We start from the raw sequence: 19,766 nt of genomic DNA on the forward strand, positions 1-19,766 counted from the left end.
CACGGCATAACCCAGCTGCCACGCAGCCAGGAAGATTATTTATTATAATTTCCTTGCGACAGAGATATGGAAAAAAAAGCACCCACCCTCCCCAGGTGCCAACAGCAGCAGCTGCAGCATCCACATTGGGATCTATGTACATCACAGTGTAAAGTCCATTCGGGAAAAAAATTCAATCCAAGTTTTAAAAAAAAAAAAACAAAACAAAAAACCTCACGACCTAAAACCAGGAACCAGAAAAAACAAAGTGGTTGAGAAAATAGGTTGGGCCCCTCCCTCTTGCTATAAAATACGTATTTCTAAGGCCACGTTTCACAAGAGCAGAAGCGAGGTTCCTAAAAAGAGTCTGAGCTTGCAGCCGAGGACACTGTACAGGCACAAATCCCACGTGAGAAGCTACTGTAGGCACGAGAACCTCCACCCAGCCCGCAGCCTCAGTGGTCAGCGTAGTCCTTGGTCTCCACCCCGGTCTCATTGAGCACCGTCGTCCTCATGATGGCCTCGGTGACCGCGTAGGGGTCGCAGTTGGCTGCCGGCCGCCGGTCCTCGAAGTAGCCATAGCCATCCTGGCCCACCTGGCGCGGGATGCGGATGCTGGCACCTCGGTTGGCCACGCCGGCGGAGAACTCAAAGATGTTGGAGGTCTCGTGGTGGCCGGTGAGGCGCCGGGAGTTGTCCCTGCCGCCCCGCGGGTCGTACACGCAGATGTGGTAATCGTGCCGCTTGCTCAGCTTCTCGATGGCAGCTTCGATGTGTCTGTGGGAGAGGAGAGGGGGTTCAGGAGGTCCATTTGGGGGGGTGTCACCCCCTCCTCCTGTGCAGGGACAAGGACAGCTCAGGGGACACCCTCATAGGATCAGCTGCTCTTAAAATAATGAGCTGGGACAGCCCCAGCCGTGCCTGGTGCAGCCACACAGGTAGGGAGACACTTCCACATGGCCCAGGACACCCCCAACCTCCCCAGGTACATCCCAGGGAGCCCTCCAGGACTCATTTGAGTCCTGAGACTCCCCCTTGAGACCCTCCCCTAGGACTCACTTGAGACCCCCCTCTCTCCGCATCTCCTCGGTGCTGTAGTTGGTGTGACACCCGGCGCCGTTCCAGTTGCCGGTCATCGGTTTGGGGTCCAGTGTGGCCACAACTCCAAAGTCCTCGCAGACACGGTGGAGGATGAAGCGAGCCATCCAGAGGTGATCCCCCATCTCAATGCCTTCACACGGGCCCACCTGGAATTCCCACTGGAAAGGGCGAGCAGATGCACAGGTCAGTATGGGCAGGTGGGTGCCTCCCCAGCCACCACATCCCTGCCCCTCCCAGCCTGGGCTGCAGCTGAATGTTACCCTTGGGAATCAGCAACAAGGACGGGGAGCAATGAGTCAAGCAACAGGACAGCTTTGGCACACAGAAAAATGGGAATAAACTGCTCATGACGATGTAGAGCAAATCAGAAGGATTTTAGTTTAAAACAGAGGGAAATAAGCACCACATCTGACCGAGGCTGGTGCAGGACCCCCAACCCACACTGCAAACAGGGCAGAGGATTAACGAGGAGCCTGTTAGTCCTTCCCAGGGCTGCTTCCTGCCCAGCTGGAGCCAGGGTTGCACCACCCATGGTGACTAAGCACAGGGTGACGTCTTGACGGCTGCTGGCGTGGAAGAGCCGGAGCCCAGGATGTGGAAGGCAGCCAAGAAGGACCCTGAAGAAGTCGGGGCAAACAGCAGGGTCGGTAAAAGTCCTGTCTTGGCTCCACTGCAGATAAGCCCCTGTTTATCACGGCCACATCAGCAGCAGGAGAGTCAGCGACCCAAAGGTGGTCAGTCTGGCCACCTGCCTAATGCAATCAGGGACTCCTTCCTGCTCACACCCAGATAAACCCAAATCCTCCCAGCTGCTCCCCTGGGCCATGTCCCATCCAAGTTTCCCAGTTCCCAGGCAGCAGGACAGGGCTCAGACCCCATCACTCCACATGGTGCTCCCACAGCCTGTCCCAGCTCCTCTGTCCCCTGCATCCCCACTCCCATGGGGAGCTCCCAGCTCTGCTCTGGCTGCAGAGCTCAGGCTGAGCTGTGCGAGGAGCTCGGGGTGAGTTACGAGAAAATCAAATGCACATTTCCATTCTAGCAGTGCAACTGCTCCCATCCAGGCAAAACCGATGTGAGGAGTGACTGGATTTGGGTTTCCAGAGGAGCTGGGGGTTGCTGGGTTATTCCAGCCTCAGGATAACTCATATCCATCACTGGGAATGGGCTGCCTGGGGCCATCCTCACATACCTGGGAGGGCATCACCTCTGCATTGGTGCCACAGATCTTCACCCCCGCGTAGAGACAAGCCTTGTAGTGGGACTCCACGATGTCACGCCCATACACCTTATCTGCTCCAACCCCACAGTAATAGGGGCCTGGAAAGAACAAGGAATCACCACCCAAGGAAAGCTTTGGGGAGCAACAACAGCATTGTAGCATAATTCCACACTGCCGGGTACCTGCTGTCACGGGCAGAGGATTTATGGGAATTAAAATGATGTTTCTCTCCACAGGACATCAAGCCACTGACCCCCAGCTGCAGGACCAGCAGTGTGAGCAGTTCATCTGTGCAACCTCAGCCTTATCTGGGCAGTTAAATAAGACTTGTAACACATCAGTTGGGAGGTGGCCTCGAGATAAGGAAAGCTTGGTCTGCCCCGGGGCACCTCCCTGACCCTCTGAGCACATCAAGCATCCGAGATTGTTCTGACAACAGCTGGCATTATTCACGGCTAGGAAATCCAATTCGCTGGGGTTTGATATCTTTCTTATTCAAGCAGGTCAGGCAAAGATCTTCTCCCCGCCTGGGGGAAGGGAGATGTTGCAAGCGGCCGGTCCACACAAAAATCAGGTTGGGAAACCTCTGGCTGTCTCCCAGGAGGCAGCTGAGGAGCTGGCTCGCTGCTGCAGGAGGGCACAAGTGCCATGCCAAGCCCTTTCCCCAACAGCCACGGGGAGGAGGTTTTTCCAGCCCAGTTCTCCAGCCCTTGCCAAACAAGTCGTGCAGCTGAGCTGTTTGTGCAAGCAGGGTCCGGCGGGAGCGGCGTGGCCACCCGGCTCACGTGAGCCACGGGGCACCAGGTGCTCTCGGTAAACAGCTCCTACCTGGGGTCATCCCTGACAGCAAAGCTGCACCGAGCTTGGGGATGGGGGAACTGCCACCGTGCAGCACCCCACAGGCAGCAGGGAGGGAGGTGAGGGGAGATTTCAGGCTGGGGCAAGGAGGGAGTTCTTACCCTGCGGGCCGGGGAAGCCGTTGTCGGGCCAGCCGTAGGGGTGGCCGTTGATGCCCAGCAGCGTGTACTCCTGCTCCATCCCGAACCAGGGGTGGCTGTCCTTCACCAGGTCCATGACTTTCTTGCATGTGTGTCTCAGGTTGCTCTCTGGGAGCAGAGAGGCCTGGGTTAGAGCCATGCTGTGAGCCAGCACCCCCCCACACTCTGCTCCAGCCCTCTCCGAGACCAAGGCTCCACCACTGCCAAGCGCTTCCCACAGAAGCCTTAAGGAAATCATGAGTGAATCCCCCTTCCTGCTCACCAAATTCCTCCTCGAAGTTACTCCATCACCAGAGCATCAGGTCAAGAGGATTTAATTACCCTATTCCCCAAACCACTGCTGATGGTCCATGAGCACCCTCTCCTCCTCTTACTCACTGAGAGACCAGGAGCTTTACCCCAGCCCCATCCTACAGGCATTCAGCAGACCTGGGATCAGGGACCATATATCTTCCATCACTCCTTCAGCCCTCATCCTCATCTTAATTATCCCTTATCTTTCTCCAGCTCCATGGTTTTGGTTAGCATCCAGACTGGCTGGCCCTGCCTTGGCCTTTCCAAGTGCTCAAGGCAACTGGGGCTTTGCCAGGAAAACACAGATATAAGAGAAGAGTCCAGACATGGGACAGCATGCCAGGCACGGGAAATGAGAGCTTGGACCAAGACAGCAGGGAAAGAGGCTGAAAAAGTGCTGTGACAGGGACAGGCAGGCTCCAGGCTGCACATTCTGCCTTAACTTCCAATAAAAGCCTCAGAGCAGCTGGGGAGAGTAGGGCTGGAGGGAAGCAGTGGGAGTGGGAAGCGAGAGAAAGAAAATTTCTTCCCCTGAGCCCACACAGCCCTTACGGTCCACAGAAACCCACCACGGGGAGGGCTGGAGGGTGCACCCCTCTCGCCAGCAGGGCTGAGCTCTCTGCCCCGGGAGCTCCAGGATCAGGGGCTCTCTTTACAAACTCCTCTAGTGGAGGAGCTGCCGGGCAGGAATCTCAACCAAGACACTTCCCCCCACCCGTGGCTGAAAGGCAGGGCGCTGCTGGAGGAGGAATCAGCCCCGTCTTTCACCGTCCCTGCCCGCAGTCCCCGCTCTCCCGGCAGAAGTGCATCACCCGCAGATGCCCTCTCCCTCCCCCTCACACCCAACGGGACACAGCCTTGCTCGAGTGGCAAATATCCCCTCCGGGAGCCCCTCAGCGCGTCCCTGTAAACAGGCTCCTCTTCCTGTGTCTGGGGCTTTATCAGAGGGACAAGACGGACTGCAGACTTGTGCGGCTGCAGACTCGGTGATAAGACCGAGAGCCGGCGCGTTCTGGGGCTGTTTGCAAAAGGTCACTCTGAGCGAGCACATGCCATCTCAGCATCTTCTCCTTCCTTTTCTGCAGCCTCCCACCGGCGGGGAGAGCAACCACAACCTCGGCAAGCTAAAACCCCAGAGGGGAGACCAACCACAACCTCGGCACGCTAAAACCCCCGCACTTCCAGCTCCTGCTCCCCCCAGGGCTGGGCGAGCTCGGGCCCGAGAGCCGGGCGACGCCTTTGGCGAGTGCCGTGAGTGAGCTCCACGTCTCGCTGCTCTTCTCCTCGCCCTGTGCCACTAAAACAGGTTCCTGCAAGCAACCACCGCCACCAGCGCTTGGATTTCGGAGCCTCGGGCCAAGTGCTCGGCGCTCAGCTGCGCCCCGGGGCCAGCGGGCCCGAGCAAGCGGCTCCTGGGGGAGGTGACACCCTAAATAATAGGGGGGTGACCCTCGGGAACTGGGGGTGCTCACCTGCGGGTTTCCTGTTGTACTTCAGCACTTCGCAGAGCACCAGCTTGTTGGGGTCCAGGCAAAAAGGGTCCCTGAACATGCAGACGGGCACCAGGAACATGTCACTGTTGGAGCCCTCTGCCTGCGCCGTGCTGGAGCCATCGAAATTCCACTCGGGGACATCTGCGAGGCAGGAGGGGGACGGAGGAGGGAGTGAGGTTGGGAAAAGGTCCACATATGGGTTGTGCCAAGTGTTGGTGGCTTGGATCCAGGATGGAGCACCTAAAGGGCACTGGGTTCCATGGGATGATGGCCACAAAGGTTTTCTTGCACATCCCCGGAGCCCGTGGGTGCTCCCTGACCCTCAGTGTGTCCACCCCCCCCAGCACCATCAGGCACGGGCAGGATCAGTCCCAGCCACTCCACCTCCCTCTGCCAAGCCCCATCCAGATGCCGACACGTCTCCATGCCTGTTTGCCTGGTGGAAAGGGGCGAGGAACTCATCCTTCCCTTCCCACCCAGCACTAATAGCAGAGATTAGCGGATTAAGCAAACCGCAGGGACGCAGGTTGGATATTTACCCTGCTGCTCGGTGCAACCCCACCGGGCAGCTGCAACAAGTATCACTGGTGCTACGCAACCAGGGAGAGCCCGTCGCAACTCCCACCGCCCAAAGCATCCCAGAACTTTTCCCAGGCGATGCTCAGGGCCCTCCACCCCGCCACCCATCACCCTGAGGGACAAGCAGCCGCATTACCTTCGATGCTCTTGGGCTCCTTATCAAGGGTCCTGCTCTTGCAGCGCACTCCCTCGCCGCTGCCGTCGATCCAGACGTAGGTGACCTGAACCCTCCCATCCTGGGGCAGCCTCATGTACTGCTCCCGCACCAGCTTGTTCAGCCTGGAGCTGTGCGACACCGACATGGCGACGGCCCTGCGAGGGCGCACAGGTGAGTGCCACATCACCCCCGGCCCATCTCCCCACGGGGATTTCACAAACCAACCTCCCAGCCCAAAAAAAGCCGCCCCAACCCCCCCACCCCGGCTACCTCCCCCAGCCAAGCGGAGCGGCCCTGGCGGGACTCGAACCGGCAGCCTCTCGCTCACCGGCCCCAGCGCTGCCCGCGCCCGCTCCGCCCGCGCTTTAAGGGCGCCCGCGGTCGGGGGCGGTGCGGAGGCGGCTCCGCCCCGGGGAGGCAGCGCCGGGCCCCGGCCCCCACCCCGGACACCCATTGAGGACGTTTAGTATTGTTTTCTTATTAAAAGTACTTATTAAAAACGACAGCTATCTCATGGCTAAAGCATCAGTTTATTTAAAAAGTAGTGAGTTACTGGCTAAACAACTTATTGTTTGTTAAAAAATAACAAGTATTACTCATTGAAAATACTATTTACCACCTTCCATCCCCTCTCTGCGTGTGTCATCCCTCTTGGCCTCTTGTTTTCGTAGGGTTGCCCTCTTACACGTGTGCAGGTGCTTTTCCCCCAGCTCTGCTAAGTTGCTGTGGGGTGAGGAGCTGGGGAGGCTGCTGAGTTGTGCTCCCCCCAGCACCCCAAAAGCCTGGCTGGGACCATGCCCTGGGGATGTGTGATGGAATGGATCTGGGTGCCTGCATGGTCCTGGGGACATCAGTGGCAACGAGATCCCCGGAGACAGAGGCAGCCCAATCCTTGGGGACAGGAGGAGCCAGATTCCCGGGACAGGGGCAGGCAGATGCCTGGCAGCCCTACCACTACCTCTCTCACCGCATCCTGCCCTGGACACCCCAGGAATGACCCCTTCCTCCCCCGGCTTCAGCCCTGCCGTGGCTGCAGGGCTGCGTTTGCCCCCAAGGCTTTCCTTCGAAGGGAGGAAAGGCTGAGGGCTGCAGGGAGAGCTACTGGGAAAACACTGAAATCTCCTACTGCAGCCCTTCCCATCTATAAAGCGCCGAGCTAAAGTACAGTTTTTAAGCACCAGAGAGTACTAAAGTCTCTTTAAACCCCCAAACTATCCACGCTCAGCACAGGCTCTGCTGTGATTTACAGTCAACTAAAAATCCTTAGCCAACAGGTGTGAATTTGGGTCGATTATTTCAATATAGCTGCAACTTCCACCTATCGAGCCGAACGCAGATCCAATTAGGTGAATTAAACGCCTCGCTGCCTTCCCAGTTTTCCATGGATCCTGCGTGAGAGGCTCCCACGTGTCAGAGCAGAGACCCCAAACGTGCCAATGCACAACCAGCACGGGCACAGCCCGTGCCATCGCCTCCGGGGGTTATCTCAAACACTCCCGGATTTTTTTCTGGGAAGAGGGTAAGATTCCAAACAACTTCCCAGCAAACTCAGCGGAGGAGTGCACCTCGACTCTCCAGCCTCGGGTTTCAAGCAGTTTTTCGATGTTACAAAAGGAGAAAAGGCTTTAAGGCATGACTGGGCTCTAAAGCAGCTGGGTTTTTGCTAATTCCCCCTGTTCTTAAGGCAGACTCAGGCTTGTGGCTGCCTGACTCACCCCCAGGAATGTTTTTCTGCAAAACAATAAAACATCTGCACCAGGGCAGCTAACAAAACCACTCCACGGTTGATTGCCTCCCCCAGGACATCTCCTCCCCGGGCACTGACCCAAGACATCGGCTCTGTTTTTCTTCTGAAGGTGTTTTGGTCCCGCAGGCAGATAAAGAATCGGGAAGAAATCTGAAAGCACTTGGGATTGCACAAGAACCAGGAAATGAGATTGGCAGCGAGAGAAGCAAAACTTAATTAGCAATTTTGGTGACCAGGCGGTGACATCAGTGGCAGCAGGCTGTGGGCAGGCCAGACGTCACCCACCCCACAACTCGTGGGTGCTGCCCTGAGCAGAGCACCTGGGAAGGAGGTTGGCATCCAGGGATGTGCCCAAGGTCCCTGAGCAGCGGTGGCAAAGCCAAGCAGGTCTCCCTCATGTCCTTGACGCTGCCCTGGTGACATTCAAGGTCTCCTGCAACTGAAGCTGGAGTGCAGCTCGAAAGCAGCCACCTCCCTCTGCGGGGTATCTTAGGGACACATCCATGAATGTGGTTGCAAAGCTCAGCATTTCCTCATTCTTCTTTGGAAACCGTCCCGGGGCAGGAGGAAATGCACCCCTTGGTGCAGCCATTTCCCGGAGGCCTTGCAACAGAGCTGGCGCCGTGCCGGGGAGGCATCAGCGGCTCTGCCTTGGCTCCCTGCTCCCATCTCCATCTCCGTCCTGCCTGGGGAGCTGGAGCCCGCGGGACCGGCCTCAGGGCTGGAGAAGCAGGGGCTGATGCTGAGCAGGAAGCACGGAGATGGATCTGCATCCCTTGGGAAGCGTGGCAAACCCCAGCCGAGGAGAGGGGAGCTGCCTCCCCAGAGCCTGAAGCGCTGCGTCCTTCACAGGCAGCGGGGCCAGCACCGGTGTGTTCATTGTGATACGGGGGTTCAGCCGAGACCCTGCACCTTCCTGGCTCAGCTGGCTATGGGAGAGCCTCATTTTATTCCCAGTGAAAGCTCTGGCTTCCCTCTTGGATGTGCCCACCTGTGCAGAAACAGCCTGGAGCTTGAGTGGGCTCAGACCAGGGAGAAATGAAACAAAATGCAGGCTGTGCTAATGCTCACCAGAAACCTGGCTTGGGAAGCAGAGATCCTCTGTGAACAGCTGGAATCACTGAGCATCAAACCACCCAAAAGGGGAAGTCAGAGCCCACCCACCCCAGGAGGGCAAACATGGTGGGTTTGTGGTGTTTGGGGACAGAAGGGACAACAGCAGCCTGTGGGTGCACAGGTGTGGAATCATGGAGTTCCTAAGGGTGGAAAACATCATCGAGTCCAGCTGTTACCCCAGCACACCCAATGCCATCACTACACCATGTCCCCAAGTTGCCAATGGTCCCATCCCTGCCCAAACACCACCCCTGAGGCAGCTCGCCAAATGTACAGAATTATTTCATACCAAAAAGGATTTTAGTGAGCAGGAAAGTGTTTCTGCCGTATAAGGCTGAGCACCTGCTTAGTCAGTTTTTCCTGGGATCAAGCCTTACCTCACCACAGCCTAATTCCAGCCATTTCTATAGCAACAACTCTGTTACACCAATAACAGCGAGCACGATTCCCACCTGCATCCTTGAGGCTCTGGAATAACATTTCACCCCAAACAAGCCCACGCTCCCTGCAATCACCGGGCTCCTGCCCGCTCCCTCCACACCAGGTACAGTAAATATTAACCACCACGAGGCTCCCGACTCAGGGAATCAGTGACTGGCCCAAGGTCGGGCAGGCGGCGGAGCTGAGGGCAGGAAAGCGAGCAGGGGTGTCCTTGGAGAAGTAAAAGGTCACAGATGAAATCTCCGGAGGATTTTGTGGAGCCCGTTCAGAGCTGCAGCTCAGAGGGGTTTCTCTGCATGGAGGACAGCAGGGAGAGAAGCTAATTCTGCTTTGCTGCTACAGCCCGGACCAACCATCACCTCTGGTGTCCTCTGGGATGTCATCCCAGGGCCCACAGGGATGCAGCAGGGCTGTTCCCCTTCCCAGTGCCTTTTTGGGGGGCTGATGGATCAGTCTGCAGGCAGCGATGCCTGGAGAGCCCTCCTGGGGAGACCTGGCCAAGCCCTAAATACTCCCAGTTTTTATCTCTCTGACTTTGAAGCTTTATCAGCCCCAGCACTTTCCAGCCTTGCCAAAACACACCAAAGACGTTTTTTGCTTTGATAGGAGTAAAAAATCCTTAGGAAATTCTTCAGATTGAAAATCTTCAGTAACACAACAACGTTTTACCACAAAGGGGTTAAACACGGACTAATTTACCTCCTGGGGTGACTTTTTACACCTTCCCCGTGGTGCTGCAGCAGGGCAGGGGGCTGGGCCTTGCCCGTCAGATCCCTCCCCACACCGGCCCAAGAGGGATCATCCCTGGGCACAAAGCAGGGATACTGGGGTGAAGAGTTTGGGCTTTACTCTAAATCTTCCTCCAGGATTCAGGAAGCCACTCAGAACTGAGGGAGTTTCTCTCTGGTCGCTAAACCTCCAAAGCATCTCCCAGAGACCTGGACCACGGAGCCCCATGGGAGAGCATTCCCTCTCTCCGGGTTGGGTGATTTTTGTCCTGCCAAACAGTTCGATGGGGAGATTAGAGGGAAGGCAAAGAGCAGGATCGGCAGGAGGAGCCCGGCACAAACACCATAAAGGGATTAGAGGGGCTGGGGGCAGAGCAGGCGGGAGTTTTCCTGCGTACACTGCGCTGGAAGAGACGGCTTCTTCCAGCTGAGGAAACCAGGGGGATGCTTTGAGGGAAGGGGGTGGCCCAGCAGGGCTGCTGGAACGGGCTGGGAATGTGCTGGGATGTGGCAGGAGGCGGCCGAGGTGGGTCAGATCCATGCTGAGGGGTCCAGCAGAGACCACCCAGTGGCCAGGGGGGCTGTGCTGGCATTCCCCTGTCCCCAGTACACACCCACTTTTACACTTTTCCTGCAAAACAGCTGAACTGACAGTTTTCCTTTACAGTTAAAACACATTTAGGCAACAGCAAATCTCCTTAGATTTGCACCCAAACCACTTTGCCTTCACTCAAGTAGTGCTGCCACACCTTTTTCTGTGCACACACATATAAATACAGGCATATATGACATATAAATACATACTATATGCACACACACATCATTCTTTACGTCATACTTGAATATGCCTGGGGAACCCACAGTCCCAACCCAAGCAGCTCTTCAGTGGCCACCAAAGCACCCAGCACCAACGCTGTGAGGCTGAGATCCTTCCACTCAGACAGGATCCCCTGCAGGGATTAGGAACCCCAATCCCCTCCAGGGGCTCCCCTCTAGCCTCACAGGTCTGTGGGAGCTGCAAATGCAAGCCAAGCTCCCCCACAGCACAGAGCTGCATTGGGGTGTGCTTGCAGAAAGCTCTTACAAATTATTTTTGCAGAATCACAGAATCAGTGAGGTTGGAAAAGATCCTGAGCCTCCTTTTCTCCAGGCTAAACAACATTTTGGAGGTTATTTTCAGCTTGAGGGATGTGTGGACATTTGTAAGGGTGAGGCTGCTCTCCACAGGCAGCAGAAAGGGCTCAGAGCAGAGCTGCCCTGAGCATCCCCACTCCTCCAGCCCACAGACAGAATAAACCCCAGCTATAAACCCCAAACAGCTCCCCCCCGACAGGCTTTCGTTTTAATATCCTTTGTAATCCTGTGACAGCGACTTGGGGCTGTAGGAAAAGAAACTGGGGGAAAAGGACGTGGCACATGGCCAACTTCAGGAAACCAAAGGGAGAGGGGACAATCTCCGGCTGAACAGCTATACTTTGCTGATTGTTGAGGCAGGAAAAGCAGCACAGGCAGGAGTAGGAACACGAACCCCATTGGACAGGGGAACAGCTGGGCTGAATTTCACCCAAACCTTCCCTGGGATCACTCACAGCCAGGAAGGAAAAGCTGCCTGTGGGACACAAACCAGGGCTGCCCCTGGGAGCAGGTGGTGGGGGCCAGGGCAGCCCAGGGCTGCTTGGACAACAAAAAGGATCAGATTCCCTGTGATCTCTGCAGAGAAGGACCCAGCAGGCTCTGACTCACACGGGGAACTTCTTTATCATCTCTTCAGAGAGAGAAAACACCATGAGCTGGAGCTCCCCACAATGGAACCAGGAGCCCTCTCCCACGGGCTTTCACCCAGCTCTTCACTTTGGGAAAGGACAAGTGACAGAACGAGAGGAAAGCTGCACCAGGGGAGACTGAGATTGGATGTTAAGAAAAAAATGTCATTGAAAAGGTTGTAAAGCACTGGCACAGGCTGCCAGAGAACTGATGGAGTCACCCCTCCCTGGAAGTGCTAAAAAAAAAAATGTGTGAATGTGGCACTTGAGGACAGGGTTTAGTGGTGAGCAGTGCTGGTGCTGGGCTGACAGTTGGACTTGATGATCTTAAAGGTCTTTTGCAGCCTTAATGATTCTATAATTCTGTGGTTGCTGCCCTGTGACATCCCTCCCCAGAATCCCGGAATGCAAACCCAGGGAATTTTAACCAACAGCATTTATTTCAGCACAACTAAGTATCAAAAACCTCAACGTGCACCCAAACTCAAATAGCAGCAGAGTGCTCAGAGCAGAGTCTAAACAAGCAGAGAACCACCAAAAGGTTTAACTCCCTTTTAATGTAAACAGAATTATCAGCACCAGCAATTGATGCAGCCGGGCAGGCCTCAGCCTCCTCGCCCAGCTGGTTTCACAGCCTGCATCCTGTTTGGCAACCCCATTTTGCAGCCTTACACAAATGCAAAGCTTTTTCACTTCCCTCCCTGCCCACACCGAGCCCTGCTGCTGCCAGCAGGGCCTTCAAACCAGCGGCACTTTGCTTGTCCGAGTCATGAGGGGATTTTTCCCAACAAAAGAGGAGGAGACTCCTCACTGGTGGTTTTTTGTTTTCTCAGTGCTTACCCAAACCCAGTGCTGCTTTCCTCAGCAACATCATCTCCTCGCGATCACATGCTTTCAGGAGCTGGGATTTTAAAGGGTAAAAAAATGAATGAAGCACTTTCAAGGCAATTTTAGAGCTTGCAGCGTTTGGCCTGCGATGCACAGAACAAGGCTGCCTTGAAGTGGTGCCGTGTCTGAGGCCTCCAGTGCAGCTGGGTAGGTATTTTGGGGGAAAAAGGTTTGTTTTCTAGGGAAAAGCACCTCACTGCCAGCTGATTGCAGGCCTCTTCACAAAGAAAAGGTAAATTCTGGCAGGTTCATGCAGGGTGAAGCAGCCAGAGGTGCTTCAGCACTTTGGGCAGTGGGTTTGAACTTCAGAGGCTGTAACTCCATCCAGATCCTACAAAGGCAGAACCAAAAGCTCCCCTTGGTAGGGCTTTAATGGGAATTTAAACCAAACCCAGAGCCCTAGAAATCCCTTGTTCTTGGGGAAAACACTCTCTAAGCACTTCATTTTGGCCTTGTTTAACTCCTTTTGTGAGTAGATTGGTCCTAAAGGAGTTCCTTTTGCTTCCCAGCAAAGCATCCCCATCCACGCTGGTTCCCATCCCCTTCCCAGCTGAGATTAGGCTGATCAGGTTTGTTTTCCTGCCACAGCAACAGCCACTCCAGAGTTATCATCCCACCTGGGTGCTCATCCCGAGCTCCCAACACGATCCCTCTCCAGACAGAGACCCAAATGCAGCTTCTGTCACTGCCCAAATCTTGGGGAGCTCTCCCAGATTGGAGCCACCAGATCGGGGTGAGCTGGCAATGATGTCCCACATCCTCACCTGCCCCTCATCTGCTGCCCAGCATGACCAGGGACATTTTTGACCCTGTGGATTTACCCTTCCTCAGCAGCCAAACCCAAACCATCAAACTGGCGACATGGGGCTGATGAGCCCTGAAGGGCATGGTCACGCACAGCAGCCCCCTCTGCACCCCCAAATCTGAGCCTGCAGCCTGGCCCGTGGGGCTCCAACCCCCCAGAATGTCTGGAAATGCCCCAAAACATCCAGAGCCAGTCCCTGGGAACCTCTGTGTGCAGCTGGAGCAGTGACACAGCCGGACTCAGGCCCCCCAAGCCTCATCCCCTTGCCCTATTTTACCCCCTAGGATGGAGCACATCCCTCCAGCACCTCCTTCTTCAGCTGCCCAAAATTTGGCAGCAAAATCCCCTTGCAAGGATCAGCTTTGTCTCTGCTTCCCCTCTCACCTGCATCTCCACAGCTGCCGGCTCCTGCACTGCTTCCCACACAGCCGGGGCACGGCTCTCACACCCTAAATCAACCCCCTCTTCCACCCTCCGGCCTCTCCAGGCTGCAAAGTCACTAATTACCCCTTGGTAATGAACACAAAGAGCTCTGGGACGTCCCTGATGGGCTCGGTGTCATTACAGGTGTCATTTCCCCCGTGCCCAAGATGCTGCTGAAGGCAGGGGCTCTGCTGCCCTCTTGGCTCAAGGCTCAGGTGGCCACAGAACAAGCCAGGAAAAGTCACAGAGAAAAGTCAAATTTATTGTTCTGTGGGACCAGGAGCTTGTAAAAAACTCATCGTTTTTCAGCTGGGCTGGGCTTGGAAAGGCTGGTACCTGCCTTGGGGGAGAGAGGTGCTGGGGCCAAATGAACATTGGCATTTCCTAGGGGTAAACTGAGGTGCAAAGCAGCCACCGATTGCTCCATTCCCAGCAGAAATGGATTTGGGATGTTTTTTGCTCATTTTGGAGGGACTGACCCCAGTGGGGGCCACAAGCCAGCTCAGCACGGGGCTGAGCACAGGGCAGTGGGACAGATTTCAGTGAATAAGGGGGTTTTTAACCAAAACTCATGCCTGGGACATCCAAAGGCACCTTTTCACACCAAGCCCTCTTGTAAATATTTATCCTGCTCCAGCCTCCACCAGCGAGCAGCCCTGGAGGTGCTGGCAGGCTCGAGTGGCCTCTTGCCAGGACAGGATCTTTTAAAACTGCTTTTATTTGTGCTCAGAGCAGGACAAGTCACCAAGGTCCTGGTTGGTGGGTCTCAGGGGATGTGGCCTTTCAGTTTCCAGCCTCTGCTCCCTGCAAGTCACCCTCGATGATTGACTGGCCCACAGATTTTCCCACGGCCGTTTTCCAGCTGTTTTGGGTGCAAAATAAACTTGAAAATGCATCTCATCCCCTGCAATGCTGCAAAGCTGATTTGGTGATTTGGAGCCCTCACTCTTGGGGCTGGAGGAGCAGAGAGAGAGAGTGGATTGAAAACTGGGGGAGTGGTTGGGTGGTGATGGGTGGCACCAAGTTTAGCTGGCAGCCAGTGACTGATTCTGTATCCCAGGGGTCAGTCCCAGGAATCCTGGCTCCAGTCCTGATTAACATTGTCCTTAGTGATCTGGATGATGGGGCAGGATGTCCTTTTGACAATTCTTGCTGTTGACACCAAACTGGGTGGGCTAGGTAATGTGCCAGAGGGTCGTGGTGCCACCCAGAGGGACCTGGACAGCTGGGAATGGGGAGGCAGGAATCTCACAGAGTTCAACAAGGAGAAATATAAAGTTCTTCCTCAGAGAGGGACAAGCACCAGCACATGCTGATCAGCTGGAAAGGCAGGAAATGACCTGGGGGCCTTGGTGGCCACTGACTGGAACTGAGCCACCAACAAGGGTGGTGGCACCCTGAGCTGCCAGGTGTTGCCTGAGGGAGTTGATGTTCCATCCTTGGAGATGCTCAAAAGCCACCTGGACATTGCACCGCTCTCTGGGTGACCCTGCTTGAGCAGGATTTTGGCCTGGATGGCCTCACAAAGTCCCTTCCACCTCCACAGCTCTGTGGGGGAGGAATAAAGCTCAGTCAGAGCGGGATGAGTTTTGGCAGGGCACCTTCATCCCCGCTGCGGCGAGGCTCTGCCAGCTCAGCAACAGGAAGCACCTTTGCAAGTCACCACCTAAAAATGTGGGTAAATGGCCCCTGTTGCTGCTGGGCAGGGGGCTCTGGCAGCCCGGGCTGCCCACACACCAGACTGGCACTGCTGGGATCCCACAGCAACCTTGGGGCAGATCCTCAGCCCTGCACCCGGGGCTTTCCCCAGCCCTGCGTCAGCAGCCTCGAGTCCTTCCTCCCACGGGTGACCACTGGGCTCTGAAATCACGAGAAACCTCCCAGCCACTCATTATCAGTATTAATATGCAAATAGTTGATGTTTCCCGGGGCAGGAAGGGTTGTGGGAGGACCAGGGAATGCGCAGAAGGAAGCGTTTGTACCCGTAAGCTTCTGCTGAAACACTGAGGTGTGGCTGTGGGATCTGCTCCCAATTCCCTCCCAGCAGTGATAATCGGGATTAACCAAGGAATGGTGTGGTCATGCTCCTTACAAGCACACGAATCCATCTCAGAAAGGCATAAGGAAATCACCTGAAAATACTACAAGCTTAAAACCATTTTCCTCAAAGTGAATAGGGACCATATTCCCAGAAGTTCCTTTAAATCAAACGTGTCTGGAATGGAAGGATTTTACTGGAGTTACTAAATGCTGAGTAACTGCTCAAACTGAGGAGAGACCATAGGGTCTGGGGGGTGCTTAGGGTAGGTTTTGGGGTTTAAATGTAGCCTGAGCTACCACTGCTTGCAGGGCTGTAGATATACTTTAATTCCTGGTTATTTGCCATGCCTGGGGGCAGCTCTGGGTTTCACAGCTGCCAGTCCCGAGGGAATCACTAATGAACAGTTAGTTAAGAATAAAAAGGTGAATGTTGACCCGCAGAAGTGTTTAGGACCAGAATCGTTAGAGTTATGCTCCCTGGTGGAATGAAAAGGGATTATCCTGATTCAGTTCCTTGCTGTCCCTTGCTCAGCTGGGTGTTGAAATGTGAGGCTTCTTCTGTTTGCTGGCACTTTGGCAAATGTGGGGACAGGGACAGAAACTTTTCCCACAGACATAAACAAACATCCCTCATTTATGCCTCAAATCACGAACCCAGAAGTATTTCCTCCTCCAAGTAAGAGCCCAAATCCAAGGTGTTTGCTGCTACCCACAAGCCTCAGGCAGACTCTGGGCCCTGGCAACGGGATTTATCCAACAAGAGTGTTCTGACAGCAGGGAACAACACCTTTCCTCTGAGCCTGCCAGGTGCACAAGAGACACAAATTCAATTAAGCTTCAGAGCAACCCTGGTGAGGCAGGCAGGTGGGGATTAATCAAGGAATTAATTAGTACAGAGAAGCCAAGTTAGAAAACAAACCTGTCAGTCACTTCTGCCCTGCCCTTGATAGCGAGTTCTGGGATAAACTGGTTATTTGGAGGTTGACATTAGACCCCAAACCCAAAGTGGAGTACTGGGAAGAAAAACCTTGGTGGAAATCCCAACTATTGCCCAGCTCCTCTTGGAAGATGAGGAATTGCTTCCTCTCATCCTCTCATGGCAGCACTCACTGCAGCATTTTCCAGAAACCCAGAGAAAATCCAGGTCTCTGTGCCCGGCTTTGCTGATGCAAAAAGCAAATCCCAGTTACTCTGTTAACTGCAGGTTTTCCATTGGAAGAGGCGAGATGGAAAGGGGAAGGACATTTCAGACAGATTTGGGGAATGGAGAAGTGAGGTGTGAATCCTGTGTCATGCTCACGGGTTGAGTCTACAGCAAATCCTAAAAATAAACCCTGACTTCCAAGCTGTTGCCTTACCTCTCTCTGTCTCCTGGCTCTAGTCCTCATTTCAATCAATCAAGAATTTTGAGTGGTAAGAATGACACCCAGGAATTACTACAAAACTTGAAACTTAACAAGACAAAGCAGAAAAAAAAAATGAAAGAGTTAATTTTTGTTTAACTCGATGGGGAGTCACACAAACCATTACCTGGAGAGCAGCAGTAGAAATGCCCCATCCCTGGAAGTGTCCAAGGCCAGGTTGGACAGGAATTGGAGCAACCTGGGATAGTGGAAGGTGTCCCTGCCCATGGCAGGGGGTGGAACAAGAGCTTTAAGGTCCCTCCAAACTCAAACCAGCCCAGGGTTCTGTGATTTTATAATCAGAGCCGATCTGGATGTGAAGGGGAGGAATCAGGACCCACATCCAGCCCTGCAGCTTCGAGCATGGCAGAGTTTTTCTCGCCCTTCATGTATCAAACCCCTTCACATATCCCAGCCCTTACAACCCCAACAGCATTGGGCTGACACCTGTGGAAAGCTTTGCCTTTAGAAATAGCTCCTGTTAAAGCAGAACATGAAAAAATCATCACCCAGAGCTACAGGGGACACTTACCCTGTCCTCCCACGAGGGCCAGGCCGTGGTGCAGCCGCTGGCAGAGCAGCAGAAGCTCCTTCAGACTCCCCAGGCAAGAACTGAAGGGCAGGAGGAGGCTGCACAGCGGATGGGAGATTTCAGCAGTGAAACTCCAGCAGCTCAGACAACTGCAGGCAGCAAAAGCAGCAGCTGGATTACCACAACAGCTGGGTTTTGCTCAAAATCCCCCAAAAGCAGGAGCCTCTGGGCTTGGAGATGCCGGTGAGTTGAGCAGAGGCAGGGATGGAGGCGAAGGCGTCGTTTGGCCCCGCTGGGCGTGGGGAGCAGGGTCTGGGCACGGCAGGAAGCACCGAGGGGTGCAGAGCTCAGCAGGGCTGGGCTGACATCACTTCCCAAACCGCTGGGCTGACACCACCTCCCAAACTGCGGCGGTGCCAGCGGGTGAGTGACCACGGCAGCAAGGCCAGGTGAGCTGGGCAGCCAGTCAGGGCTGCTGCAGACACCCATAAATGTGGGCAGCTGTGACCTCAAGGGCAGAATTTGACACCAACGGGGCATTGCAGCTCCCTGGCTTGCCCTCAGCTGCAGCACTGAAATCCAGCAGCTGTGGGTGCAGTTTGGCCCAGTACAAGCTGCAGAGTGGTGGGATCATAAGCTCTGGATGGGGAGAGGTGTCCCCAAGTCACACCAAATGCCCCAAACAAGCACCATATGGTAGGCCAGAGAATGGGAATTTCTGAAAATGTCTTCCCAGGCAAAAGGAAGTCCCGAGAGGGCTTTGCTGAGATGTTCAGAAGATGATCTCCAGTTTGTGGGCTCCAGCAGTGTCCTGATCCGAGCCCAGCCTGTGAAACTGCCTCCACCTTCATTTACACCAACCCTTCTCTCTGTAAGGCAGGACATGTCCACAGCTGAGGTTAAAAGCCCAGAAAGTGAAATCCAGATGCTCCATTCCGATGAATTCTTTAGGACCCGATGGAAACAGTCCCTGCAGGAAGGTTAATCCATGGATGGTCCAAACTTGATGCTTTAAAGCCTCCCTGAGCTCTCCTCTGAGCAGCTCTGGGGTGACCGGGACTTTCACTGACTCACTGTGAAAGGGCTGCAAACTTAAATTCAGCTAAAAAAGAAGTTTCTGACAAAAGTGTGGTTTAGGGTGCAGCCCACAGAGTCTATTTTGAGCAGGGCCACCAGCCCCCACAGCCTCCTGCCCCAGCTGAAGCCACACGAGGTGACATCCCCCTGTTCTCCCCTTCAGGGGAATCTGCACATCGTGACCTGGAGCATCCATAAAGTGCTGCTTCACGTCTTTTTTGGGGTATTCTGGGGTGTATGTCTTCTTTTGGACCAAACAGCACAGCTCAGTGCAGTGGCTGTGCTGGTTTGGGGTCAGAGGCACTGCTGGTTACAGCACCTTCAGGGGATTCTTGGGAATTCCTGTCCAGAGGCATTCCTGGTGTATTATGACATCACAGCACGGCCCTTCCTCGCTGAGGAGTCACCCCCTCTCCTTCCTTGGGGAAATGCGTGTCCAAGGGTGCTGAGGGGTGCAGAGTCAGACCCAAACCCCTCAGGGGGCTGAAGGTACAGACAGGTGCCCACTGGCCACCCTTGGCTGTGTCCTCCTCACCCTGGACCATTGGTCAGCCCGAATGCCAAGGGGAAGGTGAGTCCCCACAGAGTCTGGACTCAGCTTTGGGTTTCACCACTCCCTCAGGTCTCTGGGGGTCCACACCACTGCAGACTGGTGGATCCTGAGCTCTCCACCACCACCAGCTCCCACCCCAGGGTACGTTCCTTGGGCAGGACTTTCTCCAACAGAGCTGCAGAGTGACCTGAATATTAAAAAACCCAAACCAAACCTACAACCACCACCCGAAACAAGGTTCTGGGTGGCAGTCCTGGGTTCCTCTGCATTAAAGGTGAGAACACAAACATTTGTGCTATAAATTCAGCTTTTATCCATGCTGGATCACCACCAGCTTCCAGCCAACACCTTCACTGGGTCCCAGGCTGGGAAAGCCAAAGCCGGCAGAGAGACACAAGGGCTGCAGGAGAACAGAGACAGTCTGAAC

At 54.8% G+C, this 19,766-nt stretch overlaps 1 protein-coding gene across 3 annotated transcripts; it reads right to left on the bottom strand.

The window, feature by feature from the left end:
* LOC125336814 (glutamine synthetase) lies at positions 1-18,196 on the bottom strand. Of its 3 annotated transcripts, none has more exons than XM_048325881.1 (7): positions 17,710-18,196; positions 5,803-5,978; positions 5,067-5,228; positions 3,262-3,408; positions 2,273-2,400; positions 1,039-1,238; positions 1-756 (listed from the first exon to the last, which is right to left on the bottom strand). In XM_048325881.1, exons 2-7 carry the CDS (start codon positions 5,966-5,968, stop codon positions 435-437), a joined length of 1,125 nt encoding a protein of 374 aa, XP_048181838.1. In that variant the 5' UTR covers positions 5,969-5,978; positions 17,710-18,196; the 3' UTR covers positions 1-434. The 3 variants fall into 3 exon arrangements, with proteins under 3 accessions (XP_048181838.1, XP_048181837.1, XP_048181836.1); XM_048325880.1 differs by lacking the exon at positions 17,710-18,196 and adding an exon at positions 6,094-6,173; XM_048325879.1 differs by lacking the exon at positions 17,710-18,196 and having other exon boundaries at positions 5,803-6,022.
* Positions 18,197-19,766: the final 1,570 nt, after the last annotated feature.

The sequence above is a fragment of the Corvus hawaiiensis genome, chromosome 21, assembly GCF_020740725.1.
Source record: "Corvus hawaiiensis isolate bCorHaw1 chromosome 21, bCorHaw1.pri.cur, whole genome shotgun sequence".
NCBI classification, from domain to species: domain Eukaryota; kingdom Metazoa; phylum Chordata; class Aves; order Passeriformes; family Corvidae; genus Corvus; species Corvus hawaiiensis.